Here is a 23,198-nt window from a genome sequence, read left to right as displayed (position 1 = left end):
ATTCTGATACCGCTTAATTAATCATGTAAACAAAATCATTAATAAAGTAAAAAGTTAAAAATATCCTGACTTGTTTCAAAGAGCCTGTAGTAATAAAAGAGTACAAACAATTAAAAGCTTAACAAAAGGTCCTTAAAAACCTTATACATGTCAAGGAAATCTAGTAATATAGAGATCCAATCAGGAGGTCAACATACCTATGAGGTGCTTATAGGGCAAAAAAACATATAATTATATAATATAAATAAATATAATTAGGTGTGTGTTTTTTAAGGACCTTTTGTTAAGCTTTTAATTGTTTGTACTCTTTTATTACTACAGGCTCTTTGAAACAAGTCAGGATATTTTTAACTTTTTACTTTATTAATGATTTTGTTTACATGATTAATTAAGCGGTATCAGAATACTTTTGGGTACACTTTTTTATACTTCGATTGATTATTATATGCACATATGTATTTGTGAGTATATGAACCTTTTTTTATAAGAATATAACTGTTTGAAAGACGATTTATAGTTGTCTTTCGCTTTCATGTTGCATATATTATTAAATTGGCAACATGAAGGTATTTTTATTTCTTAAATGACATTTTAATGACATCACTTCCTTTCTGTATAGAATAAATGCTGTACTTTGTTATTTTAATTGAAATTTTCTCTGAGGAAGCCACGCCAGTGAGCACGGCGAAAACGCTCCTAATAAACTTGCGTTTAGAAAATTCTTTGGCTTTTCCAAGCAGTTGGATTATTTTTCTATTTCTGTTGCTGGAGCAAGGTGACTGTGGTTTTTTGTTTTTATCTGGTTTGTTGCTGTTTGTGTCTACACCGGTTTGTCGTATGGCCACGGAAAGACCTGATAGCCCCAGCACTCCGAACATTTTTTCAACTTTAAACGCTAATGGGCTCAATCATGAAAATTCGGATTTTACAAGCAAAATGTCTATGACACTAGCAGCCTTGTCTGAGAAGCTTGACAGGCTGAATGCTAGGCTTGATGCAGTTGAAAGGAGTGATGTGACTAGGAACAACGTAACTCCGGAAGTGAGTGGTTTGCCTTTACCGCATAATGGTTTTGCATCTTCAGCTGAGGATTATATTCCGGCAGCACAACCGCCCCCTGCATTGTTTGCTGTTCCAGACCGTGGTGGAAATAATACAAGTCCCACAACAAGTGCACGGTCCAGGGATGCTAACTTGACCAACGTTGTAGCGGGTACATCTGGCTTAAATGGGCGTTCGTTTAATCAGAACGCCTTGCAACCGAACGGAGGTTTAAATATCATTCTACAGACTCAGCGCATTCATTCAAATGGTAATGGTGTTAACAACTTTACCACTGGCAGTAATGTAAGTAACTTGTCTAATTTAGCGGCATGGATGCTAAATACTGAGGCATTTGCCTTTTCGAGCCAAAATGCTGATAACACTGGGCTTGTAAATACTAAAGAAAATACTGTATCCCTTTCGGATAAGCTTAAGCTGTTTGACAGTAAAGTTTTGAAATTAAAAAAGTTACAACTAGAATCTGCATATTTTAAACAATGCATACACGAAGGGTTAATACCGAAAGGCCTACGTAATTCTTTTTCACCATCCGGCTTACTTAACAATGGGGCCTTCTTTAGCGAATTAAAGGAGCTCTTTCAAATGCAAGGAACACAACTGTTACAGCTTATTATTAAGCATTATGAGCTTCAGGTGGGGCAATTGTTAACTGAAATTGACTTGTTGGACAAGCAACTAAAAGATGACTTAAACTTTCCCATGTTTAAATATGATTACGACCGTACACTGACCAGCATAGAGGCAATGCTGGTAAAGTTGAAACAAAACAAGGCTAAAAAACTGGTGAGAGACAGGCAAGCGTACCAAAATGACAACGCTTACCCTAAGCTCCAGTTTTTGGACAAAAAAGTTCCTGTAGTTAGCGAAAGGAATCCTGTTACTAATTCTGTTGAAATTGATGATGACACCTATTGACAATGACGACTTGTTAGAAGATGACTCCTCTAACAATGTTAATACTGGTCCCAGACGTAGTAACAGAATTAAAGGCTTAAATGCTAATAACAACATGGGCAACAACAATTCTAAACAGAATTATTACATGAATAATAATTTTTTAGGCCAACGCAACCCACGCCAACGGCCCAGCAGGAGACAGAATTGGAACTGATTTCAAATACTGAAATGACTGCCGACGAAGAGACATTAGATGGAGTTCCAAATGACTTAGATATCCCTTTGGTTCAACAAGGTCCAAAAATCATTATGAACCAGAATGGTGACTTTAAAATATATAACTTTACAGACCTCCAACTTACCGATGAATTGGTTGAATTGCTGGCGTATGGGTATACTTTTATACCATCTAGATTTGGTGATATATCTAAAGAAATTATAAATTTGAAATGCTTTGTAAGAAAGCTTAATTTAAAGTTGTTTTTTAATAGTGAATCTGAGAGTTCAGACTTGTCTTACACACTAAAACTTCCTAGTGTTTTTAATCCACCTTTACATCCCTCTTTATTGCTATTTGAGCAGGTTTGTGAGGTGGATCTTAGACATTTCTTTAATGACAGGACAGGGAAGAGATCACCCTATGAATTTAATACCTCTAAAGAACAAATCCAATTATTGGACAATCTTTGTAACACCTCGGTCAGACTCCTTAAACCTGACAAAGGGGGGGGAGGTCTGGTCATATTTGATGATCAAACTTATAAGGAGAAGATGTATTCTATTTTAGAGCCACCCGCATATGCTGAAGCATCTTATAATGAGGTACAAGGGGCACACAATAGAATAAAAGGGTATTTTCGTGATTTATTTCTCGAAAATAAAATAGACTTGGACACTTACAACTTTATTGATATGACATTGCCAAAAATTCCAGTTATGTTCGGCATACCAAAGGTACACAAGGACTTGAAGAATCCGCCTATGAGGGCCTTAATTGACGGAAGGTCATTTATGACGTATTCTTGTGCTAGGCTGGTTGACAAATTGCTGTCAAAGTATGTAGTATATTTACCTGGAATTTGTAAGGATTCCTGGTCTTTTTTGGAGGCCATCAACAGTCAACCCTTCAGCAGTGAGGTTAATTTCCTCACTGTTGATGTGGTTGACTTGTACACTTCAATTCCCCACCAGGAAGCTCTTGAATGGTTAGCCCTTCTCCTTTTAGAACTTGGAGCTCCAAAAAATGAGATTGACATTATCACCGAAATTTTGGACATAGTGTTGTCATTAAATTATTTCATCTTTGACAAGAAATACTATTTGCAGAAACAAGGAGTAGCCATGGGCTCTCCTTGTGGTGCATCGGTGGCTAACTTTTTCATGAGCTATTGGGAAAAACATTTTGTTTTTTCCTCAATTGACCTTGTAAAACCAGTCAAATTGTACACAAGATACCTAGATGACATCTTCATTTTATTTGAAGGTGATAGTATAATGGCCAATACTTTTGTGTCCACCATTAACAATACTTCAGAATTTCTGAAATTTACTCATAATTTTTCTACGTCGGATATTGATTATCTGGACGTGAAGCTTTTGAAGGATTTACAATCTCAAATCTTTGTTTCAAAAATACATCGAAAACCAACGTACTGCAACTCATTCTTGCACTTTTCTAGCCATCACCCCTACAGACAAAAGAGAGCGATCGTTAAGGGGCAATTTGTTAGAGCAGCAAGGATGTGCAGTACGTTTGAGTACTTTCATGAGGAATGTAATCTATTAACAGATATGTTTCTTAAAAGAAATTATCCATTGCAGTTTATTGATGAACTTTTTAATGAAGTAAATTTAAAAAGTTAATGGTTTTTTTAAATCCATTTTATCTATGAAAAATCCAGCATGTGAATTGCAATCTAATGATGCAGTGACACCCACTTTAGAATGTTCCTTTGCGACTGAAGTTGTAAGTAATAGTGAAAGAACTAGTTTTGATCCATCTTTGAGTTATGTCACTACATATAGTTTTGATTCCAGGGAAATAGTTACAATTATACGGAAAAATTGGGATTTTATTTTAAGTAATCCCATTTTGACAAAGAAATTTGGACATTTCCCTAGATTTGTTTTTAAAAGAAACATTAATTTAAAAGAGTTATTGCAGAGGGACTTTTCCAATAAGTATTATAATAAGAAATTGGGCATGTACCCCTGTGGTTTTTGTAACAGATGTTACAAAACCAGATCTGGTCAGACGTTCACTGTGAGGGACAAGAAGTTCACTATAAGGGTTCCCCTTAATTGTGAAAGTAAGTCAGTAGTGTACGTGGCGTTATGCGATTGCTGCCCGTTTTTCTATATCGGAAAGACTGATCGTAGGTTGCGCGATCGTATGTACGAGCATTTGTACGCTATTAATAATAGAAATGAAAGCAATGCTTTAGCTAAGCATATTATAGACCAATCAGGGCACAGTTTCTCATTTATGGCAATTGATCAAACAAAAACATCTCTTAGAGGTGGCCCAACTACATTACTGTTAGAAATTTTAGAGTTAGAATGGCAATTTAGAACAGACGCCTTCCATTTTCCTGGATTGAATGATAACTGTAACATTTTGCCTGTCCTAAAAATGAGAAGTTACTTAAGATGAATTACTGACTACTATTTACTCTTATAGCTCAGTCTAGTCTTTTTTTACTTATAATACCTCTTATTAATATAATTAGGTGTGTGTTTTTTTGCCCTATAAGCACCTCATAGGTATGTTGACCTCCTGATTGGATCTCTATATTACTAGATTTCCTTGACATGTATAAGGTTTTTAAGGACCTTTTGTTAAGCTTTTAATTGTTTGTACTCTTTTATTACTACAGGCTCTTTGAAACAAGTCAGGATATTTTTAACTTTTTACTTTATTAATGATTTTTGTTTACATGATTAATTGAGCGGTATCAGAATACTTTTGGGTACACTTTTTTATACTTCGATTGATTATTATATGCACATATGTATTTGTGAGTATATGAACCTTTTTTTATAAGAATATAACTGTTTGAAAGACGATTTATAGTTGTCTTTCGCTTTCATGTTGCATATATTATTAAATTGGCAACATGAAGGTATTTTTATTTCTTAAATGACATTTTAATGACATCACTTCCTTTCTGTATAGAATAAATGCTGCACTTTGTTATTTTAATTGAAATTTTCTCTGAGGAAGCCACGCCAGTGAGCACGGCGAAAACGCTCCTAATAAACTTGCGTTTAGAAAATTCTTTGGCTTTTCCAAGCAGTTGGATTATTTTTCTATTTCTGTTGCTGGAGCAAGGTGACTGTGGTTTTTTGTTTTTATCTATAGTGTCCCAGGAATACAGATTTCATTTCCACACGTTGCCAACACCAAACAGGTGGCCAGACCTGCCCCCAAATCAGTGGGCAGAGGCTCAAAAACAAGTACTTTCCCTCTTAAGCATGGGGGCTATTCAACTGGTACCAGAAGAGGAAAAGGAATAAGGTTTCTATTCCAGGCTTTTTCTGGTACCCAGAAAAGACAAATCATAGCGTCCAATTCTGGACCTGTCTACTCTAAACACCTTTCTGAAGATTCCAAAATTCAAGATGCTGACTCTTCACCAGTTACTTCCTATGCTAGGCAAAGACACCTGGTTGGCAACTCTAAATTTAAAAGAAGCATACCTGCACATCCCAATCAGGGAATCTTGCAGAAGATACCTACGCTTCAAAGCAAGCTACTCGCATTATCAGTTCTCTGCACTGCCCTTTGACTTGTCTACTGCGCCCAGGGTATTCACAAAGTGCCTGGTTCCAGTTATTGCATTTTGCAGACAAAGAAATATTCAAATATACCCATACCTGGATGATTGTCTAATTCAAGCAGAAAACCAGGGCATACTTCTAAATCATCTGGCATTTGTAAAACGGGTTCTAACTTGTCTGGGGTACACCATAAATGAAAATAAATCACAACTGGTACCCTCTCAACAGATTACATTCCTGGGTGCAAGCTTGAATACAACTGCCCAGATGGCTTTCCTCACACCAGAGAAGCAAATTCATTTGGTAACTTACTTCAAACAAGTGGCCACAAAAACTCTGCTATCTGCAAGACAAGTACTGCAAGCCTTGGGGTTCATCGCCTCCTGCATTCTTTTAATTCCATATGCAGTACTGCATATGAGGAAACTACAGTGGTATCTAAAAAGTCTATGGAGTCAACACTGTCACAGCCTGCAAACAATGATTCCTATCATACCGTGCCTACGCCTAGAGTTCCTATGGTGGGCAGAGGCTTGCTACCAAAACAAGGAACTACCATTCACACTACCCCCTGCCGCCCAAACCCTAACTACAGATGCATCACTCTTCATGGGGGGCTCACCTGGCAGGGAAGTGCATTCAGGGCAAATGGAACCCAAATCAAATGCACCTACATATCAATCAAAAAGAAATGTTAGCTGTACAGAATGCTCTGACAGCCTTCAAGGACTACATTTTTCCAGGACAACTATTGATAAAGATGGACAACACCACTGTTATGTGGTACATAAACAAGCAGGGGGGGTGCACATTCCTACCCCCTCTGCAGACTAGCCATGGCATTGTGGAACACAGCCTTGAGCTACCAAGTGCATCTTCAAGCTCAATTCCTGCCAGGAAAGTTGAGTACACTGGCAGATGGACTAAGCAGAAACCTCATGGACCCACATGAGTGGAAACTGGAACCATGGATTTTCAACATGTTGACAAGCGAATGGGGGAGCCCAGACATAGATCTATTTGCCTCTCTCCAGAACTACCAGTTGGACAAGTTTTGCACAAGGACTCCCCACAAATAAGCCTGGAAAGTGGATGCTGTGTCCTTCAGCTGGAAAAACCTACAGTCTACACCTATCCCCCTCTGCCTCTGCTCACCAAAGTTCTACTAAAAGTCAAACAGGACAAACCAAGGATGATTTTGATTGCTCCAGACTGGCCGTGCCAACACTGGTACCCCCTCCTGCGCAGTGTGTCGCAAATATCTCCATGGCACCTGCCTCAGACCCCTTCCCTGCTGTCTCAGCAGGAGAACCAAATTCTGCGCCCTCATCTTCCAACATTGAACCTTGCAGCCTGGCTAATCACTTAAATTCACCCTTATCATCCATCAGCAAACCTGTGATGGATGTTATCTTGGAGGTGAGGAGACCTAGTACTAGAAAATCTTATGCTGACAAATGGAAAAGATTCTGTGCCTGGAACCAGTCTTTAGAGATGAGCAGAGCAGCACCCAATTTACCTCAGATTTTGCAATACCTAACTGAGATGCTTCACAAGGGCCTGTCTTTTCCCTCCATTAAAATCCATGCCTCAGCTATTTCAGCTCACTATAACACAGAACCACTCCTCTTCTCTCATCCTCTGCTCAAGCAGTATCTCAGAGGGGCAAAAAACTGGAGGCCACCCAGGAGAGCTCCTACCCCTGCCTGGGACCTTAACTTTGGTTTGGAGAAACTCACTCTACCTCCTTTCGAGACAGCTGCTACTCCAGACTTAAAAATGTATTTCTTGGAAAACAGCCTTCCTTTTAGAAATCACTTCAGCTATAAGGATATCTGAATTACAGGTCCTTATGGCAGTGGAGCCTTTCATCATCTTTCATGTGGAGAGGGTATCTCTCAGGACCAATCCATCCTTCATGCCCAAGGTGGTTTCCAGTGTGGCTCTTAATCAGTCCATTCATTTGCCAACCTTCTTCCCCAATCCACAGAACAAAGGGGAACGGAGTCTGCATTCCTTGGATGTGCACAGACAACTAAGATTCTACTTGGACAGAACTAAATCTCGAAGAAAATCTGAACAATTGCTGGTAGCATTTGCTGCAGGGCCAGAGGGGAAGGCTATTTCAAAACAAACCATTTCTAAATGGATAAGCCATTGCATTCATTTCTGCTATAAGCACCATGGAAAACCTATCCCCCAGGGGATCAGATCTCACTCCACCAGGGCTGCATCTACTTCTGCAGCCTTTCTCAGAGGTGTTCCTTCCATAGATATCCTAGAAGCTGCTACCTGGAGTTCTGTACATACTTTCACCAAGCACTATCATTTACCAATTTTCTCTAAATCCAGAGCTGGCTTTACCACTGCTGCCTTGCAGGGCCTTATAGATGGCCCTAATGCTGTATAAACTCCTCCTCCCATCCATAGCTTTGGGAATCTAACCAAATGTAAGGACTGCAACAGTGAAACACGAAGAACATAATACAGTTGTGCACACTTACCATAAATGTAGATGTTCAAGTGTATTCACTGTTGCAGTCCTGGTTACCCTCCCTCCAGCCCCCTAGTTTTTTCTGACTATACCTCTCCTTTCCTTTCCTATTCTTAAAAGCCTTTTTGGTGCATTTGCTTTTGGTTGGAGGTATACCTTTGTGTTTTTGTGTTTATTTGCTCCCCATTAGGGGGGGCACCTGACATCTGGGGCAAGAAAAACTGATGTAATTGCGTCTGCTGCATGTTTTATACCCCTGATGTCATGGAAGAAGAGACAGCAACCGACGCAGGGCCCAAGACTTTGTTAATCAGGCCGACTGAGGGCAACCTGCCAGCAGATTACCCAAATGTAAGGACTGCAACAGTGAATGCACTTGAACATCTACATTTATGGTAAGTGTACACAACTGTACTTTCATTCCCCTTCCCTGTGGTCTCATTGCAGACCCCCCCTCCAGAGTTCACCAAGCGTGGTGACGGTGGTCACAGGTCACCACGGACTGTAAGGATTCCAGGTGATCCCTTATCTAGAAAACTGGCTCATTTCCACTCCTGCCAGGTCTTTTCTTGTTCAGGCCAGGGATTGTCTGCTCCATCATTATTCCCTGTTAGAAATCATAAGAAGATTAGACCAATCTCAGTTCCTTCCAGTCTAGACATTGGAATTCATAAGTGCCCATCTAGATATTGTAACCAGGATAGCAGAGCTGCCAGACAGCAGATTGCCCACCTTGCAAACCCAGGCACTAAAGTTCCTGTCCTGTCCGATGACACCAGTCAAACCTGTTCTCCAGCTTCTGGGATCAGTAGAGTCCGTCACCCTTGTCCCTCTGGCCAGATACTGCAAGAGAGTTCTACAGTGGACACTTGAGGTACAGTGGTCCATCAAATACCAACCCATGAGTTTTTGAGTTCATCTGACAGATATTTGTAGGACACACACAATATGGTGAATTCGATCTTAGTTTCTCAGGGCTATCCATTTGTATTCCTCTTACCAAGGCCACTGTGACCACAGATGCTTCCCAGTTAGGGTGAGGATGGCATTATATGGGAAAGACGGTCCAAGGAATGTGGTCTGCCTGAGAGGCTACTCTCCACAGCAATGCTCCGGGGATGAGGGCAATACTCCAAGCACTGCAAGTCTTTCAGGGCGTCCTTCCTCTTAAGGATGATTTCTATCCACATGGATAACATGTCTGTCGTCTGGTACATCAACAAACAAGGGGGAACTCCTCGCTTCTCAATGTAATGGAAAGGAATGTGAGTGTGGTAGTGAGCAAAAATGTCTGATTGCTTTCTGATTGCAGTGCCTGTACTGAGGAACTCCACTCTTCTGGTGGACAGATTGAGCTGGTCTATTGTACTACCTTATGAGTGCTCCCTCATTCCAGCAGTGGTGTAACAGGTTTTTTGTTGATGGGGCAGCCCATTTTGTGATCTGTTTGCCTCGTCCCACAACACCAAATGCAGTAGGTTCTTTGCTGTGACCTCGCCAGAGGAGGAGTCACTGGGGGATTCTTTGATGCATGTTTGGTCCCTCAGTCTTCTCAGTGCCTCCCCCCCTACTCTAAGTCCAAAGTTTCTGCAGAAAGCATCATAGAGGAAGATCACGGTCATCCTCATTACACTGCTCTGGCCTTTTCAGGTGGGGTTTCACTTTCTTTGTCCTCATTTGATTCACCCTCCCTTGGGGTTGGATCCTGATCCAGAACTTCTTTCTCATCCTTCTGGCATACGTGTCATCCAAACATTCAGGCTCGCAAGTTAACTACTCGGTTTCTTCACTTACATTGATGTTTACTCAGTCCAAGCATTTTTCCCCTGTAATCCAAGCTCTCTTCTCCAGTAATTCACAGACAAACCTCTACTGGGATAATTTACAAAATGAAATGGAAGAGAATTTTTATCTGGGCCTCCCAAAGGAATCTGGATCTATTTTCAGCTCTTTTTCCCTTCATTGTTAGATTTTCTGATGTCCAATTTCCAAGCTGGGGCCAGCTATTCAACCATTAATGTCCAGTTAGTGGCTATTTCTAATTTTCATGTTGAGGAGCATCATACAACATTAGCTTCCCTTGGATATACCAAAGCTTTCATGAGAGGAGCCTTCTTGCTCAGACCCCTTCTTAAGGACCATACTCCTTGTTGTGATGTGATTATGTTGAATCAGGCATTGGCCCATCCTCACTTTGAACCTGCTGCCAGGGTGGAAAATTAAATGTTTGACTTAGAAAAAAGATTTTTCTAGTACCAGTAATTTCAGCAAAGAGTCTGAGCTAAAGGCATTGTACTGCAAGTCACCTTACATAATTTTCCAAAAAGATAGTGTGTCCCTCAGAACTAAGTCCACCCTTTGTTCCCAAAGTAATGTCCAAGGTCTCACTGAACCAGTGCATTAATCTTCCATTTTTCTTTCCTAATTTCTCCAGTAAATGGCAGTATATGCTTCACTTGCTGGATGTTGACTGACCACTTTGCTTCTACCTCCACCATACCAAATCCTTCAGGAAGACCGATCAACTATTTATTTCCTTTTTCTAAAGCCAAAATGGACCAGAGTCTCCAAAGTTTCCTTATCTATATGGCTGTCAGATTGTATTTCTCATGTTTATAGAGAGAGAAAGGCTTGAGTCTGTCCAAAACAGTCGGTGTTCATTCAACTAGGTCTGTCTCAGCTTCCTCAATCTTCTTTTCTAGGGCTTCAGTTGATAACATTTATATGTCAGCCCCTTATTCCAATGTTCTTCACACACTTATTCTCACTGTAAGCTAGATTTGATCTGTAGGAATAGGGCAGACTTTGGTTTGGCCATCCTCTGGAATATCCTTCCATGAGTTGCCTCAAAGCCCTCTCTGTATACTCAGTCTTCTTCATAGTCCTGAGAGGCAACCTATGTTTGCCACACAAAGCATCCCTGGACCCCACTCTGAACCTTTTGTACAGCTGCAAAACAAACATGATCGGCGCTACTAGATCTAGAGACCTAAATTGTACTTGCAACATAAATAGGACATGTTGGAGACACAGATTTGTATTAGAAAATTCTCATTCTCTGGAATAGACTACCCATCCATGTGAAACTAACCCTAAAGTGTAACCTGGACTATTGGATGGGAAATTGAAAGTTCACCTCTGATCTGGAGCCTTTGTCTCTGATGGACAGAGGCAGTCAGTAAATCATGTCATAACCAACAATCATCCCCTGTATAAACATCTAAAAAATATAACTTGTTGGACACATTTGGCTTACACTACTAGGCTTATAAAGGCGGTAGTGGTTGTTAGCCTAACGTATACCTATGAACCATGCTAGTATCACAGTGGGTTGGGTGGCAGGTACTGGCAGTTTGGAAGAAAATTGTTTGGGTTATTTTATTATGTTCAACAAGCTGGTTTCGTTGATAGGATATTTTGGAGGCTGACTTCTACAGATGAAATTCTGCTGTTAGTAAGTAGTTTACCAGAGGGGGGAATAGTTTGGTAATGGTGTTCTCCTGAGGTGGACTGAATTCTGACAAACATTGTAGCTGAGAAGGGGCCTGTTGTGCATTAGATGATATCTTTTAATGGGTAGTTCAGAACTGAGCCTCATAAACAGTTTGCTTGGCCTGCTGTAATAAATGCTGCTGCTTTGTTTTGCTTTGCTATTACCCGCTTCTAATATCATACTGGCATTTGGGATTATAGGATTAAAGAGATGTTAACGAGCTGTTTCCTGTGATCCAGTGGTGCAAGGTTTGATTCCCTCAGCCTCCATTGCCTGACTGTTACGTGACTGTTGAGATTAGTGCTCTAATACAGAAAACAGACTAAACTGGGTTGTGTTTTATTTAAGCAATAACCCATGCCTGGGTGTGGGTAATGCTGGATTTACCCACGGTTGGTGTGGTTTGGTCACGAGGGTGAAGCCCGAGTGGCCAAACAAAGACAACCATGGGTAAATCCAGCATTACCCACACCCAAAAGTGGGTTATTGCTATTATACAATGACATTATTTAAGAAAAAAAAATACTTACTTTTCTTAAATAATGGCATTGTATAATGCCTCCGTGCTGCCCTTCCGCAGCTGTCCGGTATCCTGGAACATTTCTGATGTACTACGTATGCTTACGCGCGCAGTACATCAGAGCTGTGTGTAGAGGAAGCAATGGAGAAAGGGAGATCTCAGTTGCTTTTTTAAAGTTGTTTCGCTAGTTTAACATAGCGAGATATCTTTAAAAAAAGCAACGGAGAAATGAAGATCTCTATTCCCTTTTTTAAACTGTCTCACTATGTTAAACGCATTTAACATAGCAAGACAGCTTTAAAAAAGCAACGGAGAAAGGAAGATTTCCGTTGCTTTTTTAAAGATATCTCGCCATGTTAAACTTGTTTAACACAGAGTAATTACAGCAACGGAGCTCTTCCATTCTCCGTTGCTGCCTAACACAAAAAAAAAAGAAGTAAAGACTGATACTAATGGAAAAAGTCCGGGAGATTTAGTATAAGTCGGATTTACAACAGGCACGCTGACCAGTCGGCGTGCACATTTTGGAATATTAATGGGGGGGGGGGGGGTCACTGTATGATTAGTTGGTTATCACCGGCTGGACGTGATTGGCATATCAAATGCCAGTGTATAAGATGATGATATAGGTAATCTTTGATTCTCTTATGCTATGTTGCAGATCACATCTAGCAGTCCTGCTGTCAGATTTCTCAAATCTGAGGCTTAACCCTGTATTAAAAATGCTGTTTATCTTGTCATAGAATCAAGATTCTGCAGTATTAATTTTAACTTCAAAGTCTGTATATTTCTAATACTTGTATTTTCTCTTTTTAGGTATTGTCTTAGTAGCTATTAACCCTTACGAGCAGCTGCCTATTTATGGGGAGGATATCATCAATGCATACAGTGGACAGAACATGGGGGATATGGATCCTCACATCTTTGCTGTGGCTGAGGAAGCCTATAAGCAGATGGCCAGGTATGTATAAATCAGATATTTTTTAATTCTTTTCAAGAGTGCAATAGAAAGACAGATAGCAAATCATTATTCCTTTACTAATCTAGCTTTTAAAAATGTGTTTAACCTTAATACTTATTGTTTTGGATATTTTTGCTGCTTTGGTGTAACAGCAGTATGTACTAAAATGGTTTGTCTTGTTCAAATGAAATTTTCAAGTTTTACTAGGATACATGTAAAATATCCTTAGATTGTGCTCCTACATGGGGTTGAGAGAGTGGCCTAATGCTTAAGATGTTTGCCTTACAAACACAAGGTGCAGGGTTTGAGTTTCACAAGGGATAATTGGCTAAGTTTAACATGGCTCCCAAGGGCAGTTAGCTTATTACTAATCTATGAACCTGTGAAGCTACCATAAAGGCAGTGGGAACAACAGCCTCTTAAATAATGAGACACATTTATTTTATTCTGTCATTTTTATGCCACATCATTTAAAAAGAACACCATGTAGTTGAGTTTTTGTGTGTGTTTTTAGTTATAACCCTGAACAGAACTGGTTGTTTTTAAATGAATGTTTTGAAAATATTGTACTTCAATTGCCATTTTGAACTTCATTTGACACTATTTACAAATGGATTACATGTCTGTAATGTTTTCACATTTTGTTAAACATTTCTGGGTTTGACAGTGATGTTAATCACGTGTTACGTATTGAATGAGCTAGTAGTTTGAATGCAAGGAAATGATAGTATCTGAAATGCATGGTTTCTGTCCTAAGCCCCGGTTGCCAAAACCATGACAAACTTACTAGTCATCACAACTGCTTTTTGAAGAATGACATTTGTGTCTAAAAGGTAGTATGTATTGTTCACCATTTGGGTTATTTGTTTAATTGCATTGAAGTTAATGGCTTCCTTTTGGTCTGGTGGTAAATGAAAATTCATTAGGTTTAGTTTTGCATATTGCATACATCAGCATTGGCAAAAACTCCTTCTAGTATATATTTTTATATGTTACATAACCCCTGAACTGCATTACATTATTTTGTGAAAGTAAAAAGTATTGCTGGTCTAAATAAAGGCTGAGCAACATCATGAGCATACCTCTCAACCTGGAAACATCAAAAATCTGGACAAAGACCAGCGAAAAATAGGTACAACTAGCCAAAAATCAGGATGCTGATTAACATAAAATGTGTGTATGCGAATATGTAACCTCACCCACTCCAGTGGAATTGTGGGATAGCATCAACATGCATTTTCTGCACAGTAACTTCCTAGCTACAAAGAAAAACTGGATATGTTTCATGAAGTGTCACTTTAAAACAACATTTGCATTTGAAATAATGAGCTTAAATGAAGAGGTGTTCATCAGCAAATTTTAACATGAAGGTCGTGCTCTCCACACCACCTTCCATTCAGAGGGATTCACTCTGTATTCTTATGCTAACATACCTAGCTTCACAATAGTAAAACGTCTGGGCAGGTAAACATTTTCAGTGCTATCAGAGTCAGCTCATCAGGGTTGATTATTCAGGTTCACTAAAAGCAACTCTTTACAAATGGATACTGAGAAGTTAACCAATAAAACATTCAACTACTTACCTCCTAAGAAAAATCAATTAAAAACTGAAATTAGTAACTAAGGAACCATTTTTTCTTCCCACCCACTCAGTAATTCAATTATCTTACTGTGCTATCAGTGATGCAAGTAACAAATTCACCATATACTTAACAGCACAGTCAAGCAGCCACCCAAGGAAGATATTCAAAACCATTCATTCACCCTGCCAGCTAACTGTTGAACTAGTACTGATCAAGCAAACAGCAATCAGTAAAACGAATCACCATTACTTGTATTTGCAGTCACTAAGTTTTCTAACAGTGTTCACTGATTAGTCCAAAATTTATATAGTAATTCAGTCCCTGAATCCACAGACACAGCAACAAAATCTGCTAACTTTCTCATCAACTAACAAGTGCACTGACCCTGTTATGCTAATGATCCAGCATTCTATTTATTTATTTTTGTAAATATATTCAAATGATAACACAGTTTATTTTTCTGCATGTATGTGTTTCTGCTCCATTGCCTTTTACAGGAAGGAGCTAATTAACTGTTTGAAATGTTAATCCGCTGCACTAACTGCTAGACGTAATGTAGTGCAGGTTAGTTCATTTATTCTCTTATACTCATGTTATTCTTATCCAAAATTGCTTGGCAAGTAACTGAAGTAAGCTAGAAAAAAAAGTTCTAGAATGCCCTCCTTTCCCTCTCTCCACACATGCACACACACACACAGTCCCCCTTCTTTCTTTCTCTTTCTCTTTCCCATGCACAATTGCATACACATACACTTGCATACACACACATCCGCACACCCGCAGGCACACTTGCACACTCACACCTATCCATACGCATGCACAGACATCCGTACACCCTACACACACATTTGCGTACACGCACATCCACACACTGGCAAGCATCTGAACAAGTATATCTGCACACCCACAAGAATCTTCACAAGCATATGCGAACATGCAAGACATTGGGGAAACTGCAATTCCCCTTTGGGTTTTCAGGTCTGTTTCGAATCTAAGTAAAACATGTCTACATTCCAACCCCATGCACAGACAAGTGATTTAAGTAAAACATGTCTACATTCTAACCCCATGCACAGACAAGTAATTTATTTCAATCAGTGAAGTCCAAAATTCACTGTTACAATGGGGATTTAGAGAACAGCTGACATACATACTAATTCTGAGATTACTCTACTGTGGAGTAAGAGGAATATGCCGATACACTGCAATCTCAGACTTAGTATGCACGATATGCAGAGTAACTTATAAAAAAAAGAGACAGCTGAACAATTCAAATTTATGGTTTTGACTTAGTCTTAGGACTTGTCTGATGGGAATTAAAGGGAATAAAAATAAATAAAACAGTAATAGAGTTGTGCTGATGTATGGAGTTCTGCTTAAAACACAAGGAAAAATAATCCTCATATCCTTTTTGCTTCTCATTAAGTGACTGGGACTGAAAGTTAGGACAGGAACTGAATACTGTTTATTATGTTCATTAGTGGGGAAGAAAATAGGGTTGCATATGAAGTAGAGTTGGTGGAACAAGTAGGAGGTCTCGGGAGAAGTTTCTCTCGGTCCCGAATTTAAAACTCTGGGATTGTCCCTTTATCAGAAGTATTTTATGCACTATTTCAATGCATTCATTTCCTTGGTGGTATTTGTATTGGTTTACTATCATTTTGTCGATCGCACTTCGTGCGATTGACATTAGTGCAAAACTGTTGTTTGGCAGAATTGAAAAAACGAATACCACAATGTTGAAACTTACAACAGTGAATGCAGTACAGCATTCGCTGTTGTGAATTTCGACATTTTGATGCAGATCGCACTATAGTGGGGATTGGGAAATGCACTCTTTCCCTCACTGTAGTGCAATCCCGGAGTTTGTGTATGTAAGTAGCAGGGCGTGTGGGGGGTGCAACCCACAGTAGTGCTGTTCCTGGAAGTGTGGTGAATGTTTGAATTATGTTGAATTCAAACATTCGCCACTTCCGGGTTTGGGATTTTTGTCATTCGCTGTAGTGAATTTCATTTTTACGTTTCGTAGAAACCATAATTCACCTACAGTGAACTCGACAAAATGATAGTAAACCTTTGTATTTATTTATTTTAACAAGAGTTGTTTTATGCCATTGAAAAAAATTACACATTGCTTCCTGATCAGAATTATTTACATTCTGAGTGGAAGATGGCTCACAGTACGATTATCATTTGAATTAAGCCACTTATATCAATTATGGATGTTTTTCTTTTTGATTTAGTATATGGCTTCCATCAAAGGAGGTAACACAGTGGCATAGTGGATAGCATTGTCACTTTACAGTAAACTATTCCCCAGTACTGTTTTCAACAGCAGAGCTTTCTGTTTGGAATCTGTATGCCCTCCCTGTGTTCACGTCAGTGCTCCAGTTTCCACTTCCATTGGTGTGAATGTGTGTGAGGTGTGGAAGAACCACCGCGACAGGTCTAGCCACCAGGCATTAACTAAAAATTGTAAATAAAAAAAAAAAATCGTCATTTCAAGAGGCCAATCAGAAATTTGTGGCACCCCATTATTTTAGCCTCAAAACCAGGAAACTCCTAGGAATTCAGTACAGTTGAGAGGTATGAATGAGGTATAAAAAGATGATGTGACAGAAAAGGGGAAAGAGCTCCAATTAGAGGTATTGGCTGTTTAAACTCTTGATGTAAAATAGATCTGTAGTTTTATCTGTTGATGTATTGTCTTGGTTATTTGTCTATTTTTTGATTCTTTGATTGATAATTAGTGAGCTCATTGGAATAGTTGTGCTCCTTTTCAAGGGAAATATAAAAGCGCAGGCATGTGCTGTCTGCATACTGGAGCAGATTAGATTCAAAGCCGCGTCTGCAGCTTCACACCCCATTACCTTAACCACTGGACAATAGTACCTGCAAGAGTTTGAAAGACTTGACTCCTGTTTTTAATGGCTGTATTGCTGTAGATGGTTATTTAGGATACTTCAGCTGCACTGTAATAAGTAATGCTGATGAGGTCTGATGTCTCTGTGATCCATTAGTCATAGGTAACGCTTCCTAGTATGGATGTCTTTGTAAAAGCCTCTTGTCTCTCAGTCTTTCTGTCACTAATTCTGTTATTATTTCTCAGAACAGACTTATCTTTGAGTTGAAAACAAGAGTTAGCAGGGAAAAGAAAATATTAATTTTTCATTTCTTCAGGTGGCATCTGCTGCTGTTTGCATTTTGCTAATTTTATTGTTTTATCTTCCAGGAAAGATTGTGTACATTTAGCTCAGTGTTTGATCCTCTTAGCCTTAATTATCCTACGGTTTAACTCTAAACAAGCCATTTAACTAGGAAGAGCTTCTGGTGTGAGTCTGAAAGTGTCCATGTAGATCAACAGATTTTTTTTATTTTTAAGTCAGACAAGTGGAGTAATGTGGGACTTCTGTTCTGTACATTTTTATTTGAAAAACATTATTACGGTCATGACATGTAATATTAAATTCAGCTGTCCTGACTGTTTTGTACTAAATGCAAGGGATATTGCAAATTGAGATTTCCTGTATCATTGTGTGAGAAAAATGCATTTTGTTCTGATTGGGATTGCAGTGCTAGGAAAGGAGGATTTTTTTTTTCATTTTACTCAAAGGAATTTCAATGTTGGAGACGCGTACCTTAAGGATAGGATGGAGTTATTGGGAGACATTAACCCATCTGCAGAAAAATTAATTTTTCTTGGCCATAGTGGGTTAGGTGATAAAGGATTGAGTTTTTCAATTTAACTGTAATTTGTTATAATATCACATAATCTTTTTCGGGGGAGGGAACTCATGACAGTTTGCCTTTTTTCAGTTTTCTTTTTGCTCATGTAGATCAATATTCTAGGTCTAAAAAGGATGAAGTGTTTTTTTCACTACTTTTCCCCAAATATAATGATGTAGGTGAGCCGATGACAAGCTGGGACAGCAATAAAAGTGGTTTTGTGGAATAAACATTATATCGGAGAATTAGATATATGCATTATACCTCTGGCAGTTGCTGAAGAGGATTAAGGTTGTGAGCTGTTAAAGATGGCCACTGACAACTAGACATGCATTATGCTGCAGCTCCATAAATCAAAAGTTTAATCTGCAACAAAGCTTAAACATCCTATGGCTAAAAGGTAAAATCTGCACAAACCTGGAAAAAACAACATCTGAGAAGCAAGGAAACAGTTTTATCTAAGAATATAAAGTTAATATTGAACTTTTAAAGTACCTTCTAAACCAGCAGCGAAGCAGTGACTGAGACCATGTGGCAAGGCCTGCTCAATTCTACAGTTCAGCAGCATCTGAAAAAGACTTCAAAACAAAAAGAAAATTCACTATGGCTAGCACCCAGGATCAAAGTAAGGAACTGATGGAAATACAAATGCTCAAATCAAGATTATCTGCAATTGTGACTCCTGAAAAGGACACAGTAAGTAAGAGACAGAAAATATCTAAGTCACAACAGGAAACTGATAAAGCTTCTTTGAGAGCAAAAAGTGAAAATTCATATTCAGTAGAAGATATAAAAACAGCCCTACAACAACTCCAGAATGACATCCGTGAGTTTTCTGAAAAGCTTAGTTCTGTGGGAAACAGCAGTGGAACAAATTGCAGCTAGAGTAACCTTAAATGAAACAAAGACTGAGGAAAACTCATCTGAAATCAAAGCCCTGAAGACTACAATTAAAACCAACGAACAGACCATATGAGAACTCCACTCAAAAATGATAGACCTTGAAGCAAGAAGTAGAAGGAACAATATAATTGTAAGAGGGGTATTTGAAGTGTTTGACCAAACCCAACTGAATACAGTAATTAAAGAGATTGTGGAAACGACTGTTGAAAATAAGAATATAGCAAAAGAAGTGATCATTGAACGTGCACACAGATCTCTTCGGAGAACACAGGATGAAACTCTACCAAGACAAATCTATGTAAAAATATTAAATGCAGCACACAACTTTATGATCTTAACGGCTGCTAAACAGAAAAGAAACATAACATGGAGGGGCCATAAAATAAGCATCACATAAGACCTACCTCTGCCCATCAAGCAAGAAAGTCAAGAACTCACCCCTTTCTGTTCTTATCTAATAAAGAAAAATATCAGATTCCAAATGCGTTACCCTGCAAAACTTATGTTCAGCTACAATAATAAAAAAAATACTGCGTTCAAAATAAAACCGAAGCTAAAACCGCCTTCATCAAAGTATTTGGAGATACCCCTGAAGCAAAAGAATTAACACAGCAACACAGCCGACAAACTATAGCTTAAATCAGCTTTTTTAAAAGCTATGCTTTAAGGTAAGGCTATAATAATTTTGATATAACGTTCTGCATATGTGAATATTTAGCCCCTGCATTCTGGTTACAAAACATGATGTATTAACAGCAAATGTCACGGCCAAATGTCTGTGGTCACAAAACACATAGCAAAGGCAGCACTATGTAAAATCAACCTTTTTACCTCTAAACACTTTGCAAACTGTAAAACTCCTCATTAAAGCTATATCTAACTGTAAAAGAAGTCTACACAAGCTCTACACAGTCACTCCATAAACCTAAATATACTGTATAGCCGAAAATCATGAATTAACGAAAACGAAGCAAGAAAAGAATATATTAAACATTTCCAGGCACAGAAATTATCCAAACAAGCTTGAATAAAATAATTATACCACTTTTGAAGGTCCGGAGAGCTGTATGTGCGAGCGAAAACCGGAAGTAACAATACCCAGATCCAAGAAGTGTTGGAGGTCAAATGACAACTTCCTTTGAAGGTCAGGAGCCGCAAAGCACTACTGGGAACCACAAGGCTTAATGTTCAGTGCCAAAAACCATCTGAATCAACGAAAATAAGAAAGCTTGTGAAAAAAAGCCTCTTAAAGTAACAAAACAAGACTTTTACAAGTAAAATTAAAGGATTCCAAACAAGTGCTAGGCAAATGTCTAAGAAACTGCAGTTCTACCTTATAGTGTTACAACTTTCTAAAAAGTCTTTCTGTGCTATATTGTAAGTTTATCCAGTAACTGTCAAAAGGGTAATGACAAAGAAGAATGTTTGTATACCTAACTTTGCATTAAAGACGTGTTTGCTTAGAATACTACAAATTGTTGAAAGTCTTCAGTATAACATCTAGTTTAGTATTTCCTTCTGTCTGTGTGTTAGGTATGTTAAGCTCTTTAGTACTAAGCATAGTCAGTAAGCTACCCTATACAGGGGACATTGCATGTCGATTTAGCAAGTTATTTCTTTTCAATAAAAAAAAAAAGTTAAAAGAAATGAATGTTCATCTCTAACTCTTAAAAGTAATGTTAAATTAACGTCTCCATGCTTTACATATATGAGGTTATTCAACTCTTAAAAGTAATGTTAAATTAATGTCTCCATGCTTTACATATATGAGGTTATCCAATAATGTGGATGTATTAGTAAGAAGATTTACAGTTCAAGCATGGTCATTAAGCAAATGTTGTTCATGTAGTAGTTCATTGCAGTTGCAATGTGGTTACTTGGTCTGCTTGAATTGCATTAGGTGTAATGTGCACATTTAACACTATGTTTAAAAGTAGTTTAACAATTGCAAAAGCTAAGTTTTGTTCCCTTCATTTGTTTTTGAATTACGTTAACATAACTTCAGTCTATTTAGATAGTTTTAGTCTAACTGCACAAGCAAGTTTCTCTATTTAAAATAAAAGGGGGTTGTAAACGTTTTAAATGGCTTTCTTACAAACAATCCTCAAATGGAAGCTAGTCATAAAAACTAATTAGTGAGATCATAATGCAGGTTTTGTAAAATTTTTTTTGTTCTTTTCTCCTATAAAGTTACTTCACACTATTGTAAAATAATCAGTAAATAGTCCCAACATGTTTTAAAAGTATACACTCCACTAAGGAGCATGCAATTGCATGTCTGGCATGAATAGCGTCACTTGGAACAAAGTAATGTTCCTAGTTAATATCTCCACTTACCAAAACTATAACAGCTCTCCTAGATGGTATTTAAACTACACACGAACTATAAAGTATAATACCGCAAAAAAAGATGGGAGATAGGTGGACAGGCACGGGGGGGGGGGGGTTAAAAGGTTGGAAGTCATCCTGTTCAAATATAAGCTACCCAATAATTTTCTTCTTCACCACAAAAATCACACAAGTCATTACAACAATAAAAGTAACCTAAGGCCACTCTTTTATCTGTATACAAGCAATATATAGCTAAGCATATTTATAGTTGAAATAACAGTACATAGAACAACCACATGCAGGTAAAGACAAAGGCTGTATGTTTCCAGGCTCCAAAATTTCCACTCCAACGAAAATAATACTCCAGTGATAAAAATTGATCCTTTATTTAACCGCTAGCACAGTAAGCGCTTTCACCTTCTCGGCTTTATCAAACTACAATGTGCCATTAAAACAAATAGTATTTAAATACACTTCATTCAAATATCATTGGTTCTCATAACCATCTTGTAAAATTACATCACAACCATTTAAATAATTTATTCAATACTTTTAAAGTCCTAAAACTATTTAAAAATATTTAATAATAAAAATAAAAATAAATAACTTTTTAAAAACATTTCAAACCAAACAAACAGAACATACACAATATAAAACCACAAGTCTTATGGTCTATATATTCTTTTGTTTTTAAGTATGGGCTTCATTTGAATTCTATCATTCATACCAGGGGTTCTATCTGCCCTTAACCTAATAATCCATTTAAGTTCACACTCTAACAGATATGCATCTAAATCCCCCCCTCTCATACTGGGTTTTACTTCTTGTATTACACTAAAACAAAAGTCATGCTCTGCTCCCATTTGTTTAATATGCTTCGCTAGAGCATTATTTTCAGCACCTGTCCTAATTGCATATATATGTTCCGGTGCTCCTGAGCTGTCTACATGTTTTACCTACGTAGAAACTTGCACAGGAAACGCATCGGGCAAGATGAACAACATTTGTACTTGTACATTTTGTATTAGTTTTAAAGGTATATTCTGCCTGCGTAATTGGATGATGGAAAACTGATCTAACATCTATATACACGCACTGTTTACATTGACCACAAGTAACCGTATTCCTATCATCTATATTCACTATTGGCCTTTGGATTAATGGTTTATTGCACAATTTCATTTTCAAGTTCTGTTTGTTTTTAAAAGTGAACCTAGGGGTCTCTCCCACTAGCTCATGTAGATCATCCTCTAGGCTTAACACTTGCCAGTGCTGTTTAATGATGCCAGTTATCTTACTTACATCTCTTGTAAAATATAGAGGCATTCTAAGTACTTCTTGTGTTACCTTCTGATTTTGTCTCACATGGCTATCCCATTCGGAGAAATATGGTTTTGCTATTCCATCTCTGTGCCTCCATTTCTTTCATATACTTATTTATATCA

The 23,198-nt window shown here is 38.2% G+C and overlaps 1 protein-coding gene across 14 annotated transcripts in view; it reads left to right on the top strand.

Annotated features, from left to right (window-relative positions):
- MYO5A (myosin VA) overlaps positions 1 to 23,198 on the top strand; it is a 4,204,798-nt gene that overhangs the window by 1,503,631 nt on the left and 2,677,969 nt on the right. For all 14 annotated transcript variants that reach the window (XM_044078829.1, XM_044078834.1, XM_044078828.1 and 11 more), the window contains exon 4: positions 13,066 to 13,210. In XM_044078829.1, the coding sequence (XP_043934764.1) occupies positions 13,066 to 13,210 (145 nt within the window). The remainder of the gene's footprint in view (positions 1 to 13,065; positions 13,211 to 23,198) is intronic.

Source organism: Protopterus annectens, chromosome 7.part1 (assembly GCF_019279795.1).
Source record: "Protopterus annectens isolate FY-2018-M chromosome 7.part1, PAN1.0, whole genome shotgun sequence".
Classification (NCBI taxonomy): Eukaryota; Metazoa; Chordata; order Ceratodontiformes; family Protopteridae; genus Protopterus; species Protopterus annectens.
The sequence above is the reverse complement of the archived record's forward strand: the minus strand, read 5'-3'. Positions and strand labels throughout refer to the sequence as shown.